This window comes from Lagopus leucura, unplaced genomic scaffold, assembly GCF_019238085.1.
Source record: "Lagopus leucura isolate 7727_CA_CO unplaced genomic scaffold, USGS_WTPT01 Super-Scaffold_100009, whole genome shotgun sequence".
Lineage (NCBI taxonomy): Eukaryota > Metazoa > Chordata > Aves > Galliformes > Phasianidae > Lagopus > Lagopus leucura.
Window position 1 is genome coordinate 3,301,483 of NW_024962266.1, and position 19,730 is coordinate 3,321,212.

At 43.5% G+C, this 19,730-nt stretch overlaps 1 protein-coding gene across 1 annotated transcript in view; it reads right to left on the reverse strand.

Moving 5' to 3' along the window:
* The window catches only part of COP1 (COP1 E3 ubiquitin ligase), a 145,032-nt gene that overhangs the window by 29,111 nt on the left and 96,191 nt on the right, over window positions 1-19,730 (reverse strand). Inside the window, exons 17-19 of the mRNA XM_042873549.1 lie at window positions 9,260-9,377; window positions 5,546-5,670; window positions 4,322-4,482 (exon numbers count right to left, since the gene is read on the reverse strand). Coding sequence (XP_042729483.1) covers window positions 4,322-4,482; window positions 5,546-5,670; window positions 9,260-9,377 — 404 coding nt within the window. The remainder of the gene's footprint in view (window positions 1-4,321; window positions 4,483-5,545; window positions 5,671-9,259; window positions 9,378-19,730) is intronic.

Consider the following 19,730-nt stretch of genomic DNA (forward strand, 5'->3'; position numbering starts at 1 on the left):
TGACAGTGCTTAAAGGCAGCTTGAAGCCTGCGTCCCTCAGCCTCCTCCTCTCTGTTGCTGCTGGACAATTGTTTCCAGACCCCCCTAAATCCAGATGCCTTCTGAAGAGTGCCAACAAGGTGAGAAGACACACAACCAGCATCTGCCACGTAACACAGAGGAGATGGATTCACAGTGCTGCCTTTCTTCCACCTGCTGTGGTCCTCCCAAACACCCAGCACACACACACATACGTAAGTAAGGCTTTACCTATGCTAATTTACATGACATTTTCCTGCTCATATCTTTATCTCCTTACTGGTATCAAAACCTTAACATTTCTGCTTGAGAAACCTTTCCCCAGCTCACCTGCTTATCAGCAGTAATGAATACTCATGCAAACAGGTACAAAATTAAATGGCTTCTTTACAGTGATTATGATAGATTGAGCCACGCTTAATCTACATAATCAAATTGCTTCTGTGTTCAGCAGTAATACCTTTTTGCTGTCCTGGGAGCAGGTTCAGCATTGGTTTCTCTTCTGACAGCTTCTGAGAAATGCTAACTGCAGATGAGAAAGGGGCTAGTTGAGATGCAACCATTTAACACAGATGTGTGAGGCACATCCTGAACTCTGCAATATAGGAAACCAGGTCTAACGAAAGGTGCTCCCTTTAGGGAAGGAGAAAACACCATGTCTTTAGTCTGCTTGGATGCTAACAAAATAAAAGACTATTTCTAGCCATTTCAAGACCAGAGTTGGTTCTCAAATAAATTAAGCTAAATCTTGCCAAGGTACCAGAAATAGAGGCTGTATTACAAAAAGTAGAAGGTCAGGTTGAATATTAGGAAAAGCTTCTCCACAAGAGTGGTTGGGCACTGGCACAGCTGCCCAAGGAGTGTTGGGGTCACTGTCCCTGGAGGTGTTACAGAGCCCTACAGATGTGGCACTGAGGGATGTGGGCACGGTGGGGTGGGCTTAGGGGTCTTTTCCAGCCTTCATTATTCTATAATTCAGCAACATATCAAGTCACTTGGGCCAAAAATTTCCCAAAGCCTTCTCTGTTCTAGAGGAAAAAAAAGTGAGAAATGGCATTCCTCACCTGGTACAAAAAAGTGCCTTAAAAAAAAACAACACACAAAAATAAACCCATTTACTTATATTGAAAATGCAGCATCAAGAGAAGCATGAAGGCTTGCTTCCTCAAGTACATGCTGAAACATTTGTTCTTTTTGAACAGTCTAACAGAAACATTAGCCTACAAGCTAGTACTCTCATTTCTAAACATTACCTAAGAGCTGAAGAAGTGAATAAGCCTTATGCAAAATGCTAATAAGCACTTACAGAGAACAATTTCTCTAACTCGTTACAGCTTTGACACACGTGGAGAAAACACATTGCCTGGACCTGTGCAGCTGGAGAAGTGACAGCTGTAGCAAACAGATTTCTGCGTCGTCTTAAGCAAGGGAAGACCATGGAAGGGGGGGAAAAAAAAAAAAAAAAAAAAAAAGAGATGGGTTCTGGCAAGGACTGCTGGCACTGCTTGACTTTGGCTCAGGAGGAAGGAAAAGCTTGAGTTACACAAAAATAGGTTTAGGAAAGAATCAATGACATTTCATCTCAAAGTTTTAGCTTAAGTTTTAATTAGGATCCAAGATTTTGCACTTAACTGCATGAAGCAAAGGAATACACGTACTGATGCTTCCCAAGATAACTGACAGATCTGAAACTTACCCATCTCATCTCGAAAGGTTAATTAAAGAACAATCCTTGAGAGCAACACCGTAGGGAAACAGAAAAGAGTCTGCTCCACCTGGGAGTCCTAGGGAAAAGCTGGCAGGCAGCGCCCGCACCCCCACCTGGAAAGCTCCAGTTTGCAAACTGTAATCAGTGCACAGTGACCACTGCTGTGGAGACCCAAAATGATTTTGAACCGGCCCAGCAAGACACTGAGAAGAGCACACAGCTTGCCCACAGTGTTCGCTACGGCTCCTGGGCAAGTGCTGCAGTCTGGGCTGTGCTCTGTGTTTTGACACTCCTCAGCAGAGCGCAGAGCGATCGCCACCAGCAGCCAAAGGCAGGGGTGGTAATTCTTATAATTAGGAAACCAAGGCAGAGTGAGTCACCCAGGATCAAAGCCTGCAATTAACCTAGAAACAGGCGCTAGGTTCCCCAGTGCCTGTACACACTGACTGTGCTGCAAAGCAAAGGACTTCTCTCATGCCAGCATCATTAAGAAACACGCCAACTTTTAGGGCGCCTATATACAAAGCTCATTTGAAAATTTTATGCCTATTTAAGAGACATCATCAAAAAGGAGAATAAAAGTTTCATCATTTGAACAAGATTTTGTGGATGTGAGTGACCTTTGGCTGTGCAGTAATTTAATTTACTGGGAACATGAGCAAAGTCTCAATTAGGTCTGAGAGGACCACTGCGCCACCAGAAGAGGAAGGGAAGAGTGCAGATGCAGGGCTGGAGAGCTCTTCACCTCTTGGGGAGGCTGCAGGGATAGTACAAAGCAGCAGTGAGGCTTCCTGGCCAAAGCCAGCACAGTTGCTTGCGAGGCATGTAAAGCAGGTTGGCAAGTGCTGCAAAAAGAAGTGAAATACTGAAGCAAAACACTGAGCTCTCAGACCATAGATAGTTTTCCTAAAAACTGAAGCCAGCTGCTGTGGCTGTTATGGGAGATGTTGAAATTTGGTAGAAGCCCAGAGGAATGATAGAAAATAAAACCAGGATGGTGACAGATTCTGAATGCTGCTTAACAAAGGGAAGCTTCAATGTTATTTGGTACAATCTTTATGAGCCCAATTTAACTGTTACATTTTAAAATTCTTTCTCACATTCTCATCACTCAGAATTTTTTGTTCCTGTTATGGAGAATTGTTTGACAGCCTGTGGTGACCCCCCAAATGTCAGTGGCCTGAACAGAAGGTTTGCCTGAGTAAGGCACACTACATCAGAGACAGAAAAGGCTGATAAGGATGGACAGCAACAGAAATAATCCTGGAGTTGGGACCACTGTTAGTGTGCAGCCTGTAGGAAAGCTGCACAGCAGGTCAGTGGGCAGGACAGCCCAACAGAGAAATACTGCGGCAAAGAAAACTTAAGAAAGGGTGTCTACAGACACAGAGTTTTTCTGCAGCATGTTTTAATCCAGCAGAAACACGAAATTACACAACTTCCTATAGGAACTCTTCATCTGAGACGTGACAACTGTGTGTACCAAAAGCCCGAAACTCCCCAGCAAGGAAAGTGTTAGTGACCCCACACCATTCAGCCTGATGTCCACAGCTCAAACTGAAACCGCCCACTTTTTGCTTTTTGAACTGAAGAGCAATCTTTCATTTTAGATACTCGTGGTGTTTTTTTCCCCTTGTTGTTTTTTTTTTTTTTTTTTTTTTTTTTTTTTTTACTTAAAAGCATTCATCTGAAATAAGTTTATGGCAGTGACAATTGAATCACGGCTGTGGGGGCAGTTTCTTCATACATTGCATTTACAAAGATAACGTTTTAGAATTGGCAGATGCTACCCTTCTAAAGTGTTATCTTTGTAAATGCAATGTCTAGAAACATCAATTAGGCAACATTCCACTTCAGCTACTTGATTGACTGCATTTAGGATGAGATCCTCTCCTTCTCCTCCCAAAAAACCAGTTAAGTATCTGATCTGCAAACACTTGCACAGAAGAGTCACTCACTCAAGTTCTTTATGCAAGGTTTTCAAGGACACTCAGAATTTAAAAGCAGCATTCTTGGGTCTCCAAAGCTTCCCCACACCTAAAGGATGCTCAGAAATGTGGATTCAGGTCTGCTTGCAGCATTAGTACACACTTTACGTATATGAACTGCCTGTCACTGATGTTCTCATTGAAGTAACTGCAGCCAGGGCTCACCTCTTTTATATATTTACTCATCCACACACTGGGCACACATTTCAAATAGCAAGCCACGTATACAGGGTAACGTTTAAACCAGAGTACACAGAGAGTATCTGTAACTGCCTTGATTAATGCAATGCTTTTGCTAATGCACACACACAAGTGAACGCCAGAAGTATAGTGCTGCTTTTAGGATTTCAGACACAAAAGTAGAGGTATTCAATTCAGACCCATGGGTGGAAACCATCAGGCCACAGCAGTTTCCTGTCCCCCAGCATCCTCTCTCTGCAGCTCACAGCACTTCAGTCATCCTGCAGTCTTCACTTTCTCAAACAGGTCTGCAACACTCATGAACAGGAAAATACCAAACGTAACCAAACCCTCAGCAATGCCACTTGCTGTGAAATCAGGAGGCATCCTTTCAGCACCCTGCTGTGTGAGTGAGCAGAAAGCTTACCCCATCTGGTAGTGCCCTCCAGCAGACAGCACTCACAAATTCATTTGTGTCATCTTCTTTCCGGTCCTTGTCCAGGACGCTCTTGACCGTATCAAACTTGAATGTCAGGAGTGTCTTTGAGAGGCCTTTATAGTATAGGTAAAGGGAATTATTTTCACTTCCTAGAAATAAAAAATACAGAAGATCACGTTCTGGAAGCATTAAAAAAAAAAAACCAAACAGTTTCTTAGCTCTTTTATTCTTTCAAGAGATTACATTTCCTCCCAGTGGTTGTCATCATGCTTGTGGTGCCTTGGCAACTGGGCATGCCCCGCAGCAAACCTTCACAATGCTTAAAAACAGAACAGGCTTTATTACCAAACAACTGCAGTATGCAGTGCATTTGTAAAATACACCACATCCCAAATTTTCTCCAGAACTTCCTTAAGGTCAAGATCTTTGAGTATGGCATCTACACTAGCATGTGGAATGCATGCTCAGTGTCACAGCTGTGAGGCAGGTAGCACTGTCACACATTTGCCTGCAGTAATCGAATATGACAGTAGGGTCCACGGAGGTTTAAGTGAGAGAAACTAGACAGTGAGTAGGCTTCATTTAAAATCCATCCCAATTTCTGCCTTACAAGCTTTGGGGAGATCAGAGAACACATGCTAAGGTTCCTGCAGTGCTGGAGCAGCCATCCCAATCATCTCAGTGGAATCAGCCTGCCCATGCTTTTCTACCAAGACCTGAGGATTTGCAGAGGTTCAGTAGTCCAAAAAGCAGCAAAAAAACCCAGAAAGAACCCAAACAGTAATTGCTTAAGGATGAGTTATTCTTCTGACAGTTGTTCACGATGAGGGAGTCACTGCTTCACCAGGTTGAACACTGAGCTAAAGTGACAAGTATTTGACCCACTCACATGGTGTAGACTGCTAACCTTCCTAAGAAAAACATGCAGGAAGATGCATCAGTTGATAAATTTGAAGGTTGTATGTCGTATGAACACCAACTATGCTAATAAGCAGTTTTTGATAGCAGCAAAGACCTCATCTCAAATGAAGGGAAACCAAGTAGTAGTCCCTTAGGTCAAGCTGCTTACATCATTCCCAGGAAGGCTCAGGACAATCCTCTATTTAGAAGTCCATGCAGCTACAGGGCATATTGCTGGTGTGCTTTGCAAATGACGAGGCAGGAGCCCCAAGGAGTCCCACCAGCACCAGTCAGGGCAGCTGCTCTACTCACCACAGGCGATGTAGTCTCCGTTGGACGCCAGCCCTACAAAATTCTTCTCATTGATGTGGCCCTTGAAGGAGCGCAAGCAGTGAGGTTTCCCTACATTCCACAGCTTCAGCTGACTGTCTGTTGACCTGAAAACAATACTTGAAGTTACAATGCTGCCATACTGCAGGTAATCCTTGCTTGAAATGCTCCTCCTGAACACCCTACTTGCAGTGTTAGTGTGGGAAGTCTTAGTGTGCTTGCAGAGATTTATCCCACTTTCAATCACGTGCAACCCAGCTTGAGCCTGACAAAGTATCTGTTCTTTTTAAAAGCCTGTCAAAATGTTTGAATAAAATACTTCCTTGCAGTATTACTCTTCCTCTCTCCTATCAATTGCTGAGTCCTCCACTGAACTGTACAGCCTGTGGAACATCACTGCCTCCTCCAAATCCTTGCAGATCTGGGACATGATTTTTTTCCAACTTCTACAGCACAGAGGAAGTCTGCTCCTTCCTGCCTGCTTGCTGAAATTCTCATTCATGCCTTTACAGAATTCAAGGCAGTCTCCTCCTCTCTGGCTGCCTTGAAAGCACAGTGTTCTCCTCCTGCCCAATACCAAGCAGCAGCACATAGAAACCTATGGGGGTTCAGCGTTACTACTTGCATTAAATTCATGTGGATTTCTCCTGTGTAACTGAGACTGCCTAAGATATAAATCTCAAACTTTCACTGTTTTCACCTTGACAGCAAAGCTAAATATTACTTTTAGAAATATACAACTCCATAGAGATGAAATCGAAATCGATGTTTCGCATTGTTCCCCCACTTGCAAACATACCCGTCTTCAAAATGCTTCTCTATTTACTGTGAGCAAACCTCCCTTTCAGCAAGAGCAAGGTGCTGTAGGTGCAGACTTCTCAGGCTGGCAGAGCTCAAGCAAACTAGGAAGACCCCAGATCTCAGGGCTGATACATTTCCTCAGAGCTGATAGGACTCGAGCCTCTCTCACCTGCCAGGATTTATTGTCTAGCCAGGCTCTGATGTCCCAGCATTCCCTGACTTACGGCTGTGAGCACATCAACAGCTCCTGATGTGGAAGGGACTGGAGCTCGGTTAGCCCACCCTTGAGAAAACAGAGCTGTTCTGATCTTAAATTTGAAAGAGAACGGGAGTAGGGCCTGTCATCTGGCTGAGATGGAAGAAAGGGGAGGCTGGTACAGGCTGCATCACCCAAACTTACTGCTTTTCAAATACTGGGAGTTGGGAGGAAAAAAAAAAACCCACTCACAATATCCATCAAATATTCCCAACGTAACACATTAATCCAATGTCACATTTCCCTAAAAATATAGCATGAGAGAGATGCACCTCGTGCTTTACCGCAAAAACCTTATCTCAGCCCTCAATGACAGCTGGAATGACAAAGGAGAGATAAGGGAGCTGCAGCAAGATTTGTTAGTCATATGTAATAACAGCATGAGGTCGGATCTCGACGAAGGTATGAACTGTATCTCCAACACTGCAACTTGAGCAGAAGTGCTATCCTAGTCCCAGGGCTTGACCAGAGAGGCCTAAAAGAGAGCATTCAGTTTCCCTAGCTACACTGCAGCTCACTCTCCCTTCTACTCATCATCAGAGCAATGCAAAGAAAAGGAAAACACATATACAGTACTGTTCTGGCTTTTTTTTTTTTTGTATCTGTTGGTTTTTTTTCATTGTTGTTGTTTGTTTTTGCCTTTTGCCTTTTTTTTTATTGCCCAGAAGTACAAGGACATTGCCTTCTTTGCTGTTAGGATAGCAGTATTATTTTTAAAACGGTACATTTTAAAGCTTCAGAGTTGCCTGGAAACTAAAAATTTCAGAAGGCAGAGTGAAGCAGAAGAATAATTCCTGGTCTACAAGCTGTCAGGTTCCTGTGACAGCTTCTGCTATTAGCTAACCCATCAAGACGACCTTACGTACACAGGCACTTAACCTCCGTGTTTTAGTAACATACATTCTAGATCTTCATTAAAATAAAAACACTTCACATTAAAAGCATTCAATTAGTAATAGGTTAACAATATTCTATCACACTCTAGCCATTTTTTCACTCTTTAAGACAAGTGTGCCATACAAGATGATGGTTACCTGCCACTGTGCCACAAGGATAGGAACAGGCCATTGATCCTTCTGCTGTGACACTGCTCTTCTGGTTTCATACCCTCTCCAAAAAAATATCATGGATGTGCTGCTCTGGTAAATCTGCCTCTCTGTAAATCAGCACTGTAATCGATGTGTCGTGCTAAATACCAGGCAGTTCTGAACATTCTCGAGGTCAAAACCTAACTCTACAGGGCACAGTAAATCAATGCAATCTATAAAACAGCTTTAGCTAGAAATCTGAAGAATCTGAATATAGAAATATTTTTTTTCTTTAAAAGAATTGGTGCTTGACTTTTGGGAGTCACTACTGTTGACATCCCAGCTTGCAAAATTAAGACATCTATTCTTTCTGATGCTTCCTTTTGTTCACACAGAAAGATAGATGAACCCTAGAGTTAGCTGCCTCGTCCTGTTACCGCCAATTCCAACAGCTCTATTGATATTCCTCCCAGGGCTCAGGATATCCACTCTCAACTGGACAGCTCAAATAGGACAGGGACGTTCTACCCCACCGAACCCCATGGCTGTAAAACATTCTCAGCCTCCTTATGCTTCTAGTAAACGCTTTCTTCTTAGACAGACCTGGTTCAAAGCATTCAATTTAATTTGATCTATGTTCTAGGTATGAATTTGCACCCTTACAAAGAGCTATAACACTGATGGAAATAAGAAGAGGAACGGATTAAATATAAACAGCACTGGAAGTCACTGGGGAATCTTCCATCACACTGCTCTGATCAGCATAATTCACCAGCAGTCTGAATACTCAGATGTATGCCTCAAGAAGCTCTGCTTTAGCTCCAGGCTGCTAGAGCAAGCAGTGAGAAAACACAGGGAGAACTACGATAGACAGACATCTACTCAGCTCAAGGAAGCAAGCCAGGACTAGATTTAACCCTGTGATTGCTTCCTACTGCCCCTGATGTCAACACAACCACATACAACACCTAACATTCCTCTAGCAGCCCATAGCCTCCAAAAAGTTATTTGCCTTTTAACCATCGTCTAACAGGGACTCATCTCTGGTTCACGTACCCAGTCTTACAAATCTTTCCACACGTCATCTGACATACTCATCCCTACATAACTGAAATCTTACTTCGAACGGAGGCAGCCAGATTTGGTTTTGGGGTGGTTCCACCTGATTTGCTTTCACACTGTGGCTAAATGCCCTCTTCAGCTGTAGCAATACTATTTAATCACTTCTGTCACTCATCAGACGCCCTTCTGCTGCAGATTACTATTCTCAAGCTGCCAGCAGCCTTGTCTGCAGCAGGGCTCTGGTCAGGAGCACCCTCAGCATACAGGCTCCTTAGAGGAGGACCATTGACTTGCAACTTACCAAAGCGGGGGCTTAAGGTCAGAAGTTGAATCTCTTCATCTTCACGTTCCTCAAGCTTCTCAGCTCCATAAGATAGAGCAGAGCCAAGTAACACGAGGAATTAATTTCTATTTTTGCCTTGGAAAAAGCAAATATCTGCTTCCTAAAAGCACAGCAAGTGTGCGCATCCACCCACAATGGCCACCTTGCAAAGCTGCCAGAAACCAAGGGCTACCAAGTTCTTACCCTACATAAAAATAAATACTTACGCAGAGACTATTTCCTCCCCACTCACAAACTTTGCATAGGAGACTGCCTTGCGATGCCCTTTGAACACCATGATGGGTTGCTTAGTGTTGCGAAGATCATAATAGTGGACACAGTGATCTGGAAACGAGAAAGAAGAGGTAATATTTATCAGCTGGGAAGGATGAATGGGACCTCTCATAGGTAATTAGCTCACAATGAGAGTGCTGCCTATGCTATATCTCACTTCATGCTGCAACTGGGGTGAACAATCTGCACAACAGGAAAGGAGTGTTTAAAACAGGCTGCTTCCAATGGCCCCAGAACTCAATTCTACAATCCCCTTAGCCCACGTGCAAGGCAGCAGCTAAAAGGATGCTCATCACTCCTGCCTTCCTTCTTGGCATTGTGCCTGGGCAGCCTAATTGCCACTTCTAAGGCACAACCCCTCTCCTTCCTCAATCTGGCCCCTCTTGGAAAACTGCTGAAGAACCTTAGGCTACGAACTCAGCCTGTCTGCTACTGAAATGGCAGAAAACACGGGCTGAATTTCTTATGCTTACCCTATATGGGTAACCTCTATACTTTTGTTTTTGCTTCTCTCCTTGGGCTTCATTACCAATCAAGAGAGAATAAGCATTTCTGCTTGTGAAAGAGCAGAGACTAAATTTCAGTTCTTTAGATTTAATTCACAGATGTGCTGCAGTGCCACAGCCACATAAAAAGGATTGCGACGAAATTAGCAATACATTTTATTTCCTGCACAACTAAATGCCAATTCCCAGGAAAACAGAAAAAGAAAAGCAAGAATAGAAGCCCCCATGAGATCCAAGCCCTAAGGCCACCCACTGCTCTTCCTAGCCTAATGAGGTTAATCAGCTTCTCCCTCCCTGACCTTCCATTGTCAATGCTGAACTTCATTTAATTATCTCCTGCTGCTCTGGACACCCAGGGAGGGCAGGCAACACCGTGTGCATGGAAGCAGAGCAGGAAGCCTCCCTTAGAATTACAGAATCATTAAGGTTGGAAAAGACCTATAAAAGAGCATCTAGTCTAACCATTGACCCATCTCAACCATACCACTAAACCACGTCCCTCAATGTCATACCTCCACAGTTCTTGAACACCTCCAGGGACAGTGACCCCACCACCTCCCTGCACAGCCTATGCCAAAACCCGACCACTCTTTTGGAGAAGGAATTTTCCATAATATCCAAACAGAACCTCCCCTGGTGCACTTTGATGCCATCACCTCTCATCCTGTCGCAGACTCTGGGAGCAGAGGCTGACCCCCACCTCACCACAGCCTCCTTTCAGGCAGTTACAGAGAGCAGTGAAGTCTCCCCTGAGCTCCTCTTCTCCATGCTGCCCCATCACATTCCCTCAGCTGCTCCCCATCGCGCTGTGCTCCAGACCCCACTCAGTTCCACTGCCCTCAACCTTCTAAACCCTGCAATTCAAGGTACTCAGACATCACTCAACACTGCCCTGATCTTCCTTCTGCTGAAACAACACATCACCAGTGGAAGATTATCACTAAGATTATCCAGAAATGAATTTAAATGCCAATAGCTGCAGCTACTTCTGTATTTGCATGGTTTTGAAGCAGGGCTCTCAGTCCCACAAACAGTGCCTGGCTGTCTCAGCATCCCATGTGCTTTGGGAGATAACTGGATTCCCATTGACCAGGCCAGGCCACAGCAGCTCCTGGAGCAGAGGCAGATTTTCACCCATATTAAGGGACTAATTGCAGGACACAGGGACAGGGCCCTACGGCAGAACCTGCAGTCAGACGTGGCAAGAAGGCAAGCTGTCCTCTCTGCTTTAAGTGCCTCATTTCACTGCATATCAATACAGGTCTAGTGGCCTCTCCGCTGAGTTTCCAGCTCTCCCCTCTCCTTCTCGCAGTGCAGAAGCAGACACACTGAGTCTCCTCCATCACTCACACCAGGATTCAAGCAGGCAGGGTCTGGCCAAGCCGCCCCACTGGACTCAAACTCTGCAGCTGCTGTGTCCCTTCCTGCTAGTACCAGGACATGGGGAAGTGCCATACTCTCAGACACTCCTTCATGTGCTCCTGTTCCTTCTACCTCCAAAACAGGAGCCTCAGTGGCTGATGCTATTGACCAAAATTCCAGAGCTTTCCTAAAATACATGCATTTAATCAGCTTTAGCACAACAGGGTGATGTAACACGCACACTCAACAGAGGGGATGACTTTCAAGGAGAAGTTAGATTAAGTGTTAACGTTCCTTCCATACAATCTGAGCATCTTGCTCCCCTCTATCTCTTTGAAAGCTTGCTTCAAACCAGGCACATTTGCTAACCTGGCCAGCATACACCTCCTGGAGCTACACCTCCTGGAGCTATGAAACAGTTAACTGGCAATTGTTATTTTAATGAGCAGAAATGATTCTAGCAGGGCTTCCCATTAGGAGCCAGTTAGTAGATAAGCCTTTCAAGCCTATTTTTGCTCCCAGTTTCAGCCTCTTCTCCAGCTGGCCTGTCATTAGGATGCCTCTGGATCACCAGATTTTATCCTTCAGAGAGTGACAGGGAAAGGGGGATCTGCGGATGGGCTGAATGAGAATGTGTCAAAGCATCTGGACAACGGGGAAAGGCAAGAGCTGCAGCAGGAACCAGCGGTCCATTGCAGCAAAGGGATGCGGAGATGCACTCGCCTCCAAAATATGGCAACAAGCAGCTGGAAGTCCGCTGGCACCCGGCACAACGTGCCTCCCCGTGGCACCAGGGCAATCAATCACTGTCTGCTCTCATCACCACAGGGCCGGGGGAACAGCAAGGCCAGTGGGCTCTAAAATTAGCCACTTAATTATTAATTGATTATTTCAGCAGCCCAAGTGTTGGCGCGCAATTGAGGGCTTTTTTTTTTTCTTTAATTCGACTGAAGCAGCTATTTTTAAAGCAGTTATGTGAAGACGAACGCATGCTGCATTCATTAAAACCAGAACAGGTGGTCATGTTTTACAATTAAAGAGATACTCTCTCTTTTAGGCCATATGGACTTTCTGCAAACAAGATAAAAATGCCATCTGCTGAGGAAGAGCAGAGCCTGAAAACGAAGCTAAATGAGAGGAATACAACTCCCAGGTAGCCCAGTAGGAGCCCCTTGGGGTGGACTGGGATGAGGGCACAGCAGCAGTGAGTGCTGTGCAGCTCAGCAATGAGGTCCTAGGAGCCAGCTGGTGGTCAGAAGAATGGACATTGAGGGCACTCAGCTCCTAAGCTCGGCAATTACCCTTCAACTTTTTAAGAAGTTTGCACATTCCTAGAAGCCACAAGTGTTTGTTTCGCTGCCAGTTGTGTACAGCTCTAGTGAGACCTTTTGGTTATAAGTGGGCAGTTGGACTGGATGATCTCATAGGTCTTTTCCAACCTTAGTGGCTCTGACTTCTTTGTTTTGTTGGGCATTAAAACCACCATCCAGCAAGTTTTATTTGTTAAACTCTACAGTTCCCACCCCTGACCCAAAAGCTCACTTAAAACAATTTCAATTTCCAAATGATATTTCCACAGTTAAAAGCCTCACATGTAACCCTCAGGCAGCAGCAGCAGCTCCCAACTTCACTTCTGCTTCCGCGTTCTGGCTTAATTGAAATATACACAAGATAATGGGGAGGAGTATGTATACATACCATAACAAATTAAACACTCCAAAGCAATTCTCATCTAATTCAATGTCACTGCAGACACCGAGCATGACAGAATTCTGCTGCTGCTCCTCCTGAATTCAGATTTATCAGGTCATGTTGTATCTGTTTTTACTGCATTTTTTAAATGGCCTCAGAAGGCAAAAAGGGCAGCTCAGCTCTGCTACCACTGCCAGGAGGTCACAGACCCCAGAGCTGAGTTTTTAAATAGCACTTCCAGGAGTGCTTACTTCCCCAACCAAGCAGTGCTTTCACCTTCATGCTGCTCAGCGACAACTCATCAGGAATTCAGACTTTCTGCTGCAAGCACTGACAAGTCCAGCAAAACTTTCCAGGGATGTCCCAACCACCCAGGAAATACAGCCTGTGTCATCAGAGGCTGCCATCACTCACTGGTCAGCTCGTAAATTAGCAAGGCAATGGGACGGCTGGAACACGGCGAGGAGATGAGCATCTCCATCTCAGTTTGGGCACTGAGGAGGGGGCGAGATGAACAAACTGATGATGTGGTTATACCAGCGCAGGAAATGCTTCCACAAAGAGAGCTGGGAATTGCTAATGGACCCGGCAGCAGCTTCCATAATTTTATAAGATGTAATTGCTCTTGGATTTTCGGTGGTTTAAACAACAATAAAAGAGAGCAAAGTCTGTTTTTTTGCCAAAAATGCTTTTCCTTACACTTAGGGAGATTTGCTGCTAAAGTTCACAAGACAGCTGTTATCAGAAAGCTCTAAATTCACATCACCAATTGAAAAGCTCTTAAAAATAGACTGAGGAGCAACTTTAGATCAAGGTTAGCAAAGAGCATCGTAGGGCAGCAGATTTTTTTCCCCCCTAATGTTTCTCTGAGTACCTGTGCGTAGTGGCGGTGACGCACAGACCAATCCAACTCTCCAGGTATCAGCAGTTCCAAGCCACATTCATCTTCCACATCACGTCCTTCACCAGCAGCATTAACTACCCTACAGCTCCAAGTACCTCGCAGCCCTCCAAAGCTTTTTTTTCTGACTGAGAACCACTTCCTAGAAGGAATATCAAGCCAAGGACAGCAAAACAACAGCTTACCTGCAATGCAACAGCTTTGTATGCAATAGAGGTAGCGACTAGAAAGCCCCAAGAGCTGCACACAAAGGTCCTGTAGCTCTCCTCAAGAAAATCAAATTGCTGACAAACTGAAGACCATTTTTCTTACTTCATTCAGAAATGCATATTTCTCAGCTGTTCAATATTTATGTTATTGATCTACTCAAAACATAAGCAGTTTAGGTTGTTCTCATTTTTCAAGGGCTTACATGCCTGGGAATGCCAGTGGTGCTGACTGCTGCACGTCAGACGGATGCCATAGGCAGGAAGATGCCGGTATCCAAAACTGAAGCTGGAAAGCAGCAAATCAGATGCTGCTTAAGGTCTGTGAGAGGCCCTTTGTCAACCAAGCACATTTCAAATTATTATTAATTTTTTTAAAATAAGCAAGGGATCAAATCCACTTCCTGTATCAATGCTCCAGCTCCAACCTGCAGTCCAGCATGCCTTGTGCTGCAGCTGTTCCACTGAAACAGAAGCCCCGGCTAGAACACAGCTCTCAAACATACTTCTCTTCTGCTTCTTTGTTCACAACAGCCTTATTTGTTTATGTATTATCTCATGTCAGTGGTTGATAGTTCCTTCAGATTTGTCTGTTTCTTTTGCCTCTGTGATAGTCAAGTTTGGATCAAAGCTGCTGGCCTTTGCCACAGTGAAAATCTGTATGATAGGCAGCAAAAATTAAAGATATTTATATAAATGCAATCAAGAAGTGGAGGGAAGTATTTATACAACTTGCCCCGTAATGTTTAATTTGAATTTGGGCAAAATTGCTCTCCTCCAGTTAGGTTATCCAGATAAAACCAGTACAAAAAAAAAACTAACAAAAGGGCACAAAAAAGGCCACAAAAAGCACAAAAAGGTGAAGGAAGAGAGGCATGATTTGGGGGGGTTTGATCCTATTTCTGCTTTCAGTGGTTAAAAAATGATTTTGGAAATCCTGAGGGAAGCACCCATTGCTCAATAGACATCAAGGGAGTTCAATGAAACCCCACTATTTATATTTAAATATCTACCTATAGAAAATAGTCTTTCTCCTCTGTACACGAAGCGTAAGCAAGAACATTCAGCACACAGAAAGGATAGAACAAGGCCTGCAAAGCTACCCAGAACTACATCTAGGCAACTTGCTCACAAAGAAAAGAGTTAAACACATAGTCATGCCCCAATGCATTGCATTGATTCGAGCCCAGAGGTCCAAACAAAACCTTGTATTTCAAGTGTCTAAGCGAGAAAGAGCACACGTTATCACTCCCATGAGTGCTATGCCATAAAGAGAAGGGCAAGCCACATTAATGAATTTTTGTTCACCGTACACAAACAAGCAATAGAAAAAAACAGAACTTTGCCATCAAGATGAGTTAACCAAAAGTCTCTTTTTCTGCCAGGCTCAGTACATTCTGTCCTACAAAAAAGGAAACTTGCATCCTCAGAGGTAAAGGTTCTGGCTAGGCTAAAAATGGAAGCAGAATCAGGAGGCTTAAGTACAACCTCATTCTTCCCTGTTGAAAACTTATCTTCTGTTAGTGCAGAGAAAGAGGAAGGAGATGAAAAGGGACAACATCCTGATTTTAAAATAAGCTCACATCAACTGAGGTACACTGTCATATGATGTACTATATTGCATTACATGACTTCTGTAAGGACCAGTGCACATAACACGCACGCTGAGTAAGGGCCAGATAAATAAAAGTGTAGCCCTTTCTCAGACATCTGAGATAAGACAGAGAGCTGCTATCGGTGCTCAAGCCTTGAAGATGAAATACTTTAAAATAGATTTCCTTTAATTTGAGAGAAGACTTACAAAACCCTCAGTGCTTCACTTGACCTCAAAGCCATCAAACAAGCTACACACTTACAGAGCAACCTGAAAGCTATTAAGAAGAAAGTGGAACCTCCTCAGCAGATCTTCTACCTGCGTCCACACCAGGAAACAGTGCATCCCCAAAAAGCAGTGATTTGTTCAAAGGCTGGTCAAAAAACAACTCAGGATTTAATTATGAAGTCAAAACAGAACCTTAATCTTTATATACTTATGCAGAAAGCAATTTCTGTTTAAATCTGTTTTTTATTTATTTATTTTGCTCAAGGGCCCTCAAAGTTGCAGAATAATGCAGAATGGATTCCAGAGGTTTTTTCCAATAGATTCTACTTTCTGCTCTGATCAGAGCCACCTGCTAAGTCAGTTTCAGGTCAGGTCCAATAGCTGCGCCCACAGTCCCACTCAGTTCAGCTCTGGGCATCTCAAAGGTGGTGAAACTGCAAATTCTTCCATCATCTTAGCTACCTTGAAAAGAACTCTTATGTCAAAGGATAAGGGAGAATCTTTTTTTTTTTTTTTTTTTTTAAGATCCAAACTTGCTTAAACTGTTTGTTATTATTATCCTGGCTTCTTAGATCTTTCACATTTTGTCTACTTACTCCCACATACTGGAGGTGGCGCAAGGTGCTGCCATGCAACCTTTGTTCACGTGCAATTAACTTTATTCTTACTAGTTAAAAAAAAAAAAAAAGAAAAAAGGAAAATGAGGAACTACAGAACTTGAACTTTTGCAGAGTCTGTAATACCAAACAACAGCACTTTGAGGTCTTTAAGGGAGTGAGGTAGCTTTGCTCAGAAAAAATATCCAGATGGAAAGTTAGCTTCCTTTACAACAGAGAGGTAGACTGGAGTCTGAGCATCCATATGTGGGTCTCACTCCAGAGAGAAGGCTGGAGACATAGGAGGGTTCAGTGCTCCAACTCTGGGAACAATCCAATGCACTAAGGAATGTGAAGACTGGTCTTTTCCAGGGTATAAGAGAGTATGGGAAAAAAAAAAATGGGTCTTTGCTACAGCAACAGAAAGGAAGGATGCAGTTTCAGCTTTCAAGAAAGAATGGTGAGCAAGCCTTCCAGCCAAAGAAGCTCTACAAAAGATTGATTTCTCTCTATAGAATAAAACCAGAATGGACTAGGATCAACACAGGCTTTAGTCTATCACAAGCCATTGCAGGGAGAAAAGACAACATAATAGTTTCTACTACATAAAGAAAATAGATGCTTTGGGAAAAAGAGAGAAGACAGCGACACATGAAGCAAAAGTGGACTTGAATTCAAAACAAAGTGGACTTGAATTCAAGAAAACAAAGCCCTGAAACAAAAATTAACAAGATTTTCTGAAGAAATTAGACAATATCAACAGCAGTGAGTTGACACCAGTGCCCTCTTTACAAACTATTTCCTTTACTGCAAGTGAAGAGATTAAATATGGATTTGATACAGTTTGAAGCAAAGAGCCTTTGGCAGACAAAACAATCCAGAGCATTTTGCTGAAGAACGCAGCGTTCTGCACTTGCAGCATGACAAATCACATGGCAAGGAGAGAACAGAGATAAAACCATTCCATCCCAGCATTTCCCTGCTGGAAGATCATCACAGCACAGGCTGTGATAACTGATGCTTATTTTTCCTGTCCATAGCTTCCCTTCAAAAGAACTCACAATCAAAGAAAATTCTATCCCAGTACATCAGTGTTACATGCACAATTACAATGTTTGCTAGGTATAGCTTCATATTCACAACGTTCTGCTGCAGAAGTCACAAGTACTCTGTTTATGTAACTAAAACAAAACTACCCATTTGAAGCATTTGCTTTACCTCTTCTTTTTAAAAGAACAGTTTTCCTGGTTACCCATTTTCTTTTGCCCTGGGGGAGGTGATCTCAGCAATGTATTCAAGGTGCACTGCCCTGCTCTGCAGCAGCCAACTGGAACAACATCCTTATTTTGTATTTCATGCGGTCGCCTGACGTGATTTGGGATGCAGTGCTTCATTCATGTTTGCTCTCAGAGTTCTGTCTAGACAAGTGGTCTCAAACACCTCTGTACAGCACTCCCAGGGAGCTCATACACATCACAAGCATTTAAAGCCACCCACCAAGGGCCCAGGGTTGGAAAAGCACTCAATAGATTTTTCCCAGTGGGTTCAAACTCCCTGATGTTCTCTTCCCTTACATCCTGGTTCGGAAGACTACGCAACAGTAAGCAAGGTCTCTATGATTTATTTTGCTGGTGGCAAAATCTGAAATGTATCTGTTAAGTAAGCCACAGAGCAGTGATGTTAGTAGGGCTGTTAACAGGGAGTTTCTAAAGCAGAGAAAGGCACACAGGAATTTGGGGATGACTGCATTCTGACAACTCAATCTCATTTTCTCACGCTGTAATAAAGACTACTGTTGGAGGCAACTGCTCATCATATGTAAAGAATTCAACACAGAAATCCAGCCTAGATCTCCACATAAACAAAGGCAGAATGCAGCTCTGAGAAGAAGGAAATGTCTAGCAGTCTTCTGTAGGGCAGACTGGATGACGCAAAAAGCAATATGGGAAAGGTTCACCCCATGCAAACCGAATTCAAGGGAGCTGCAGTCGTATGGAGCACAACTGGTAGATTCAGCCTCATGCCTGGCAAAACCAACAGCTTCATAAGCACTCTTCCAAGGAAAGTGGAGGTGCCAGCAGTGGGCTACAGGTTAGCATCTGATATATTCTCACAGAGCTCTGCAGGGAAGGCGATATCCTGCTTCAGCCAGTGACTGTAATCTCTAGCAAATGCATATATGTATATATTTTTAAATACATATCAACACTAGCACTTCACTGAAGATCTATATCTCCCTCTGCTGAACAGAAAAAGGGAACAGCAGCCTTGATGGGATCTGCCAACAGGGTTTTTAACCTTTGTATTCAATGGATTCCCTATGGCTTGAAGTTACAGACGACATTTGCCAGGGTATGGATAATGGTCTTTATGCACCAGGGTCATTTTTTATTGACTCGTCTAAAGCTTTTGACACAGCAGACCATAAAGCCTCCACTAAGTAACTTGTATCATATTATGGAGAGAAGGAGGAGACCTAAAGCATTAGAGATCTTAATATGTTGAGAAAAAGAGCTGAGGTGGGAAGGGGAGCAAAACAGATTTCTCTTGAACTCCTTTGAAACTATGACCTTTATGGCTTTAAAGAACTGCAGAGATTTCTCATAGGAGCAAGGAATAGAAGGTCTGTATGCAATTCAAAGTTTTTCATCTACCAGATTGCTGGAAAAAACACCCAAAAGATTCAGTACAGATAAGGCAGATTATCAAAACAAAACTAATGAAGACAATAGTAGACCTGTAGAAAAGCTACTGTTCAGACTCTCGATCCAACTCTTCTTCTTGACAGTGAGCATGTATGACTATATCCACTAACGTACATGCTTCAGTGTCCATAAATGACTTTTATGACACCCAGAATATGTGAAGAGAAGTCATTTAATAGTAAGAAGGTGCCCCAATCCACACTGTCATTTAGATACAAGTCTGAAGATCTGAACTGCCTCAGGAGCACCAGAAGTCTAATTTATATAAAGACTGCTGGCTACATCCATCACAGCCATCAGTACCACCTCATTTGCTGAGCAGATCTCTCCTGATTCAAGACACTTGCTGCACACAACATTTGACCTTAGTGCAAACCAAAGATCTTGTTACTGATTGCCTCAAAGCACCGCAAGTCATGGAGCAGTGATGGAGGTGGTAGTCAGGCTCACAGAGACTACAAGCTCCAAGACAACAAGTTCATGCAGGTAAGGGCCTGAGACATTTTGAAAGATAGATATGAAAAGGATCCCTAAGATTTTATGAGTATGTCTATGGAGCAACAGCGTTAGGGTTTCTGTTGCATCAGCAAATATCACAGAAGAACCAAACAACC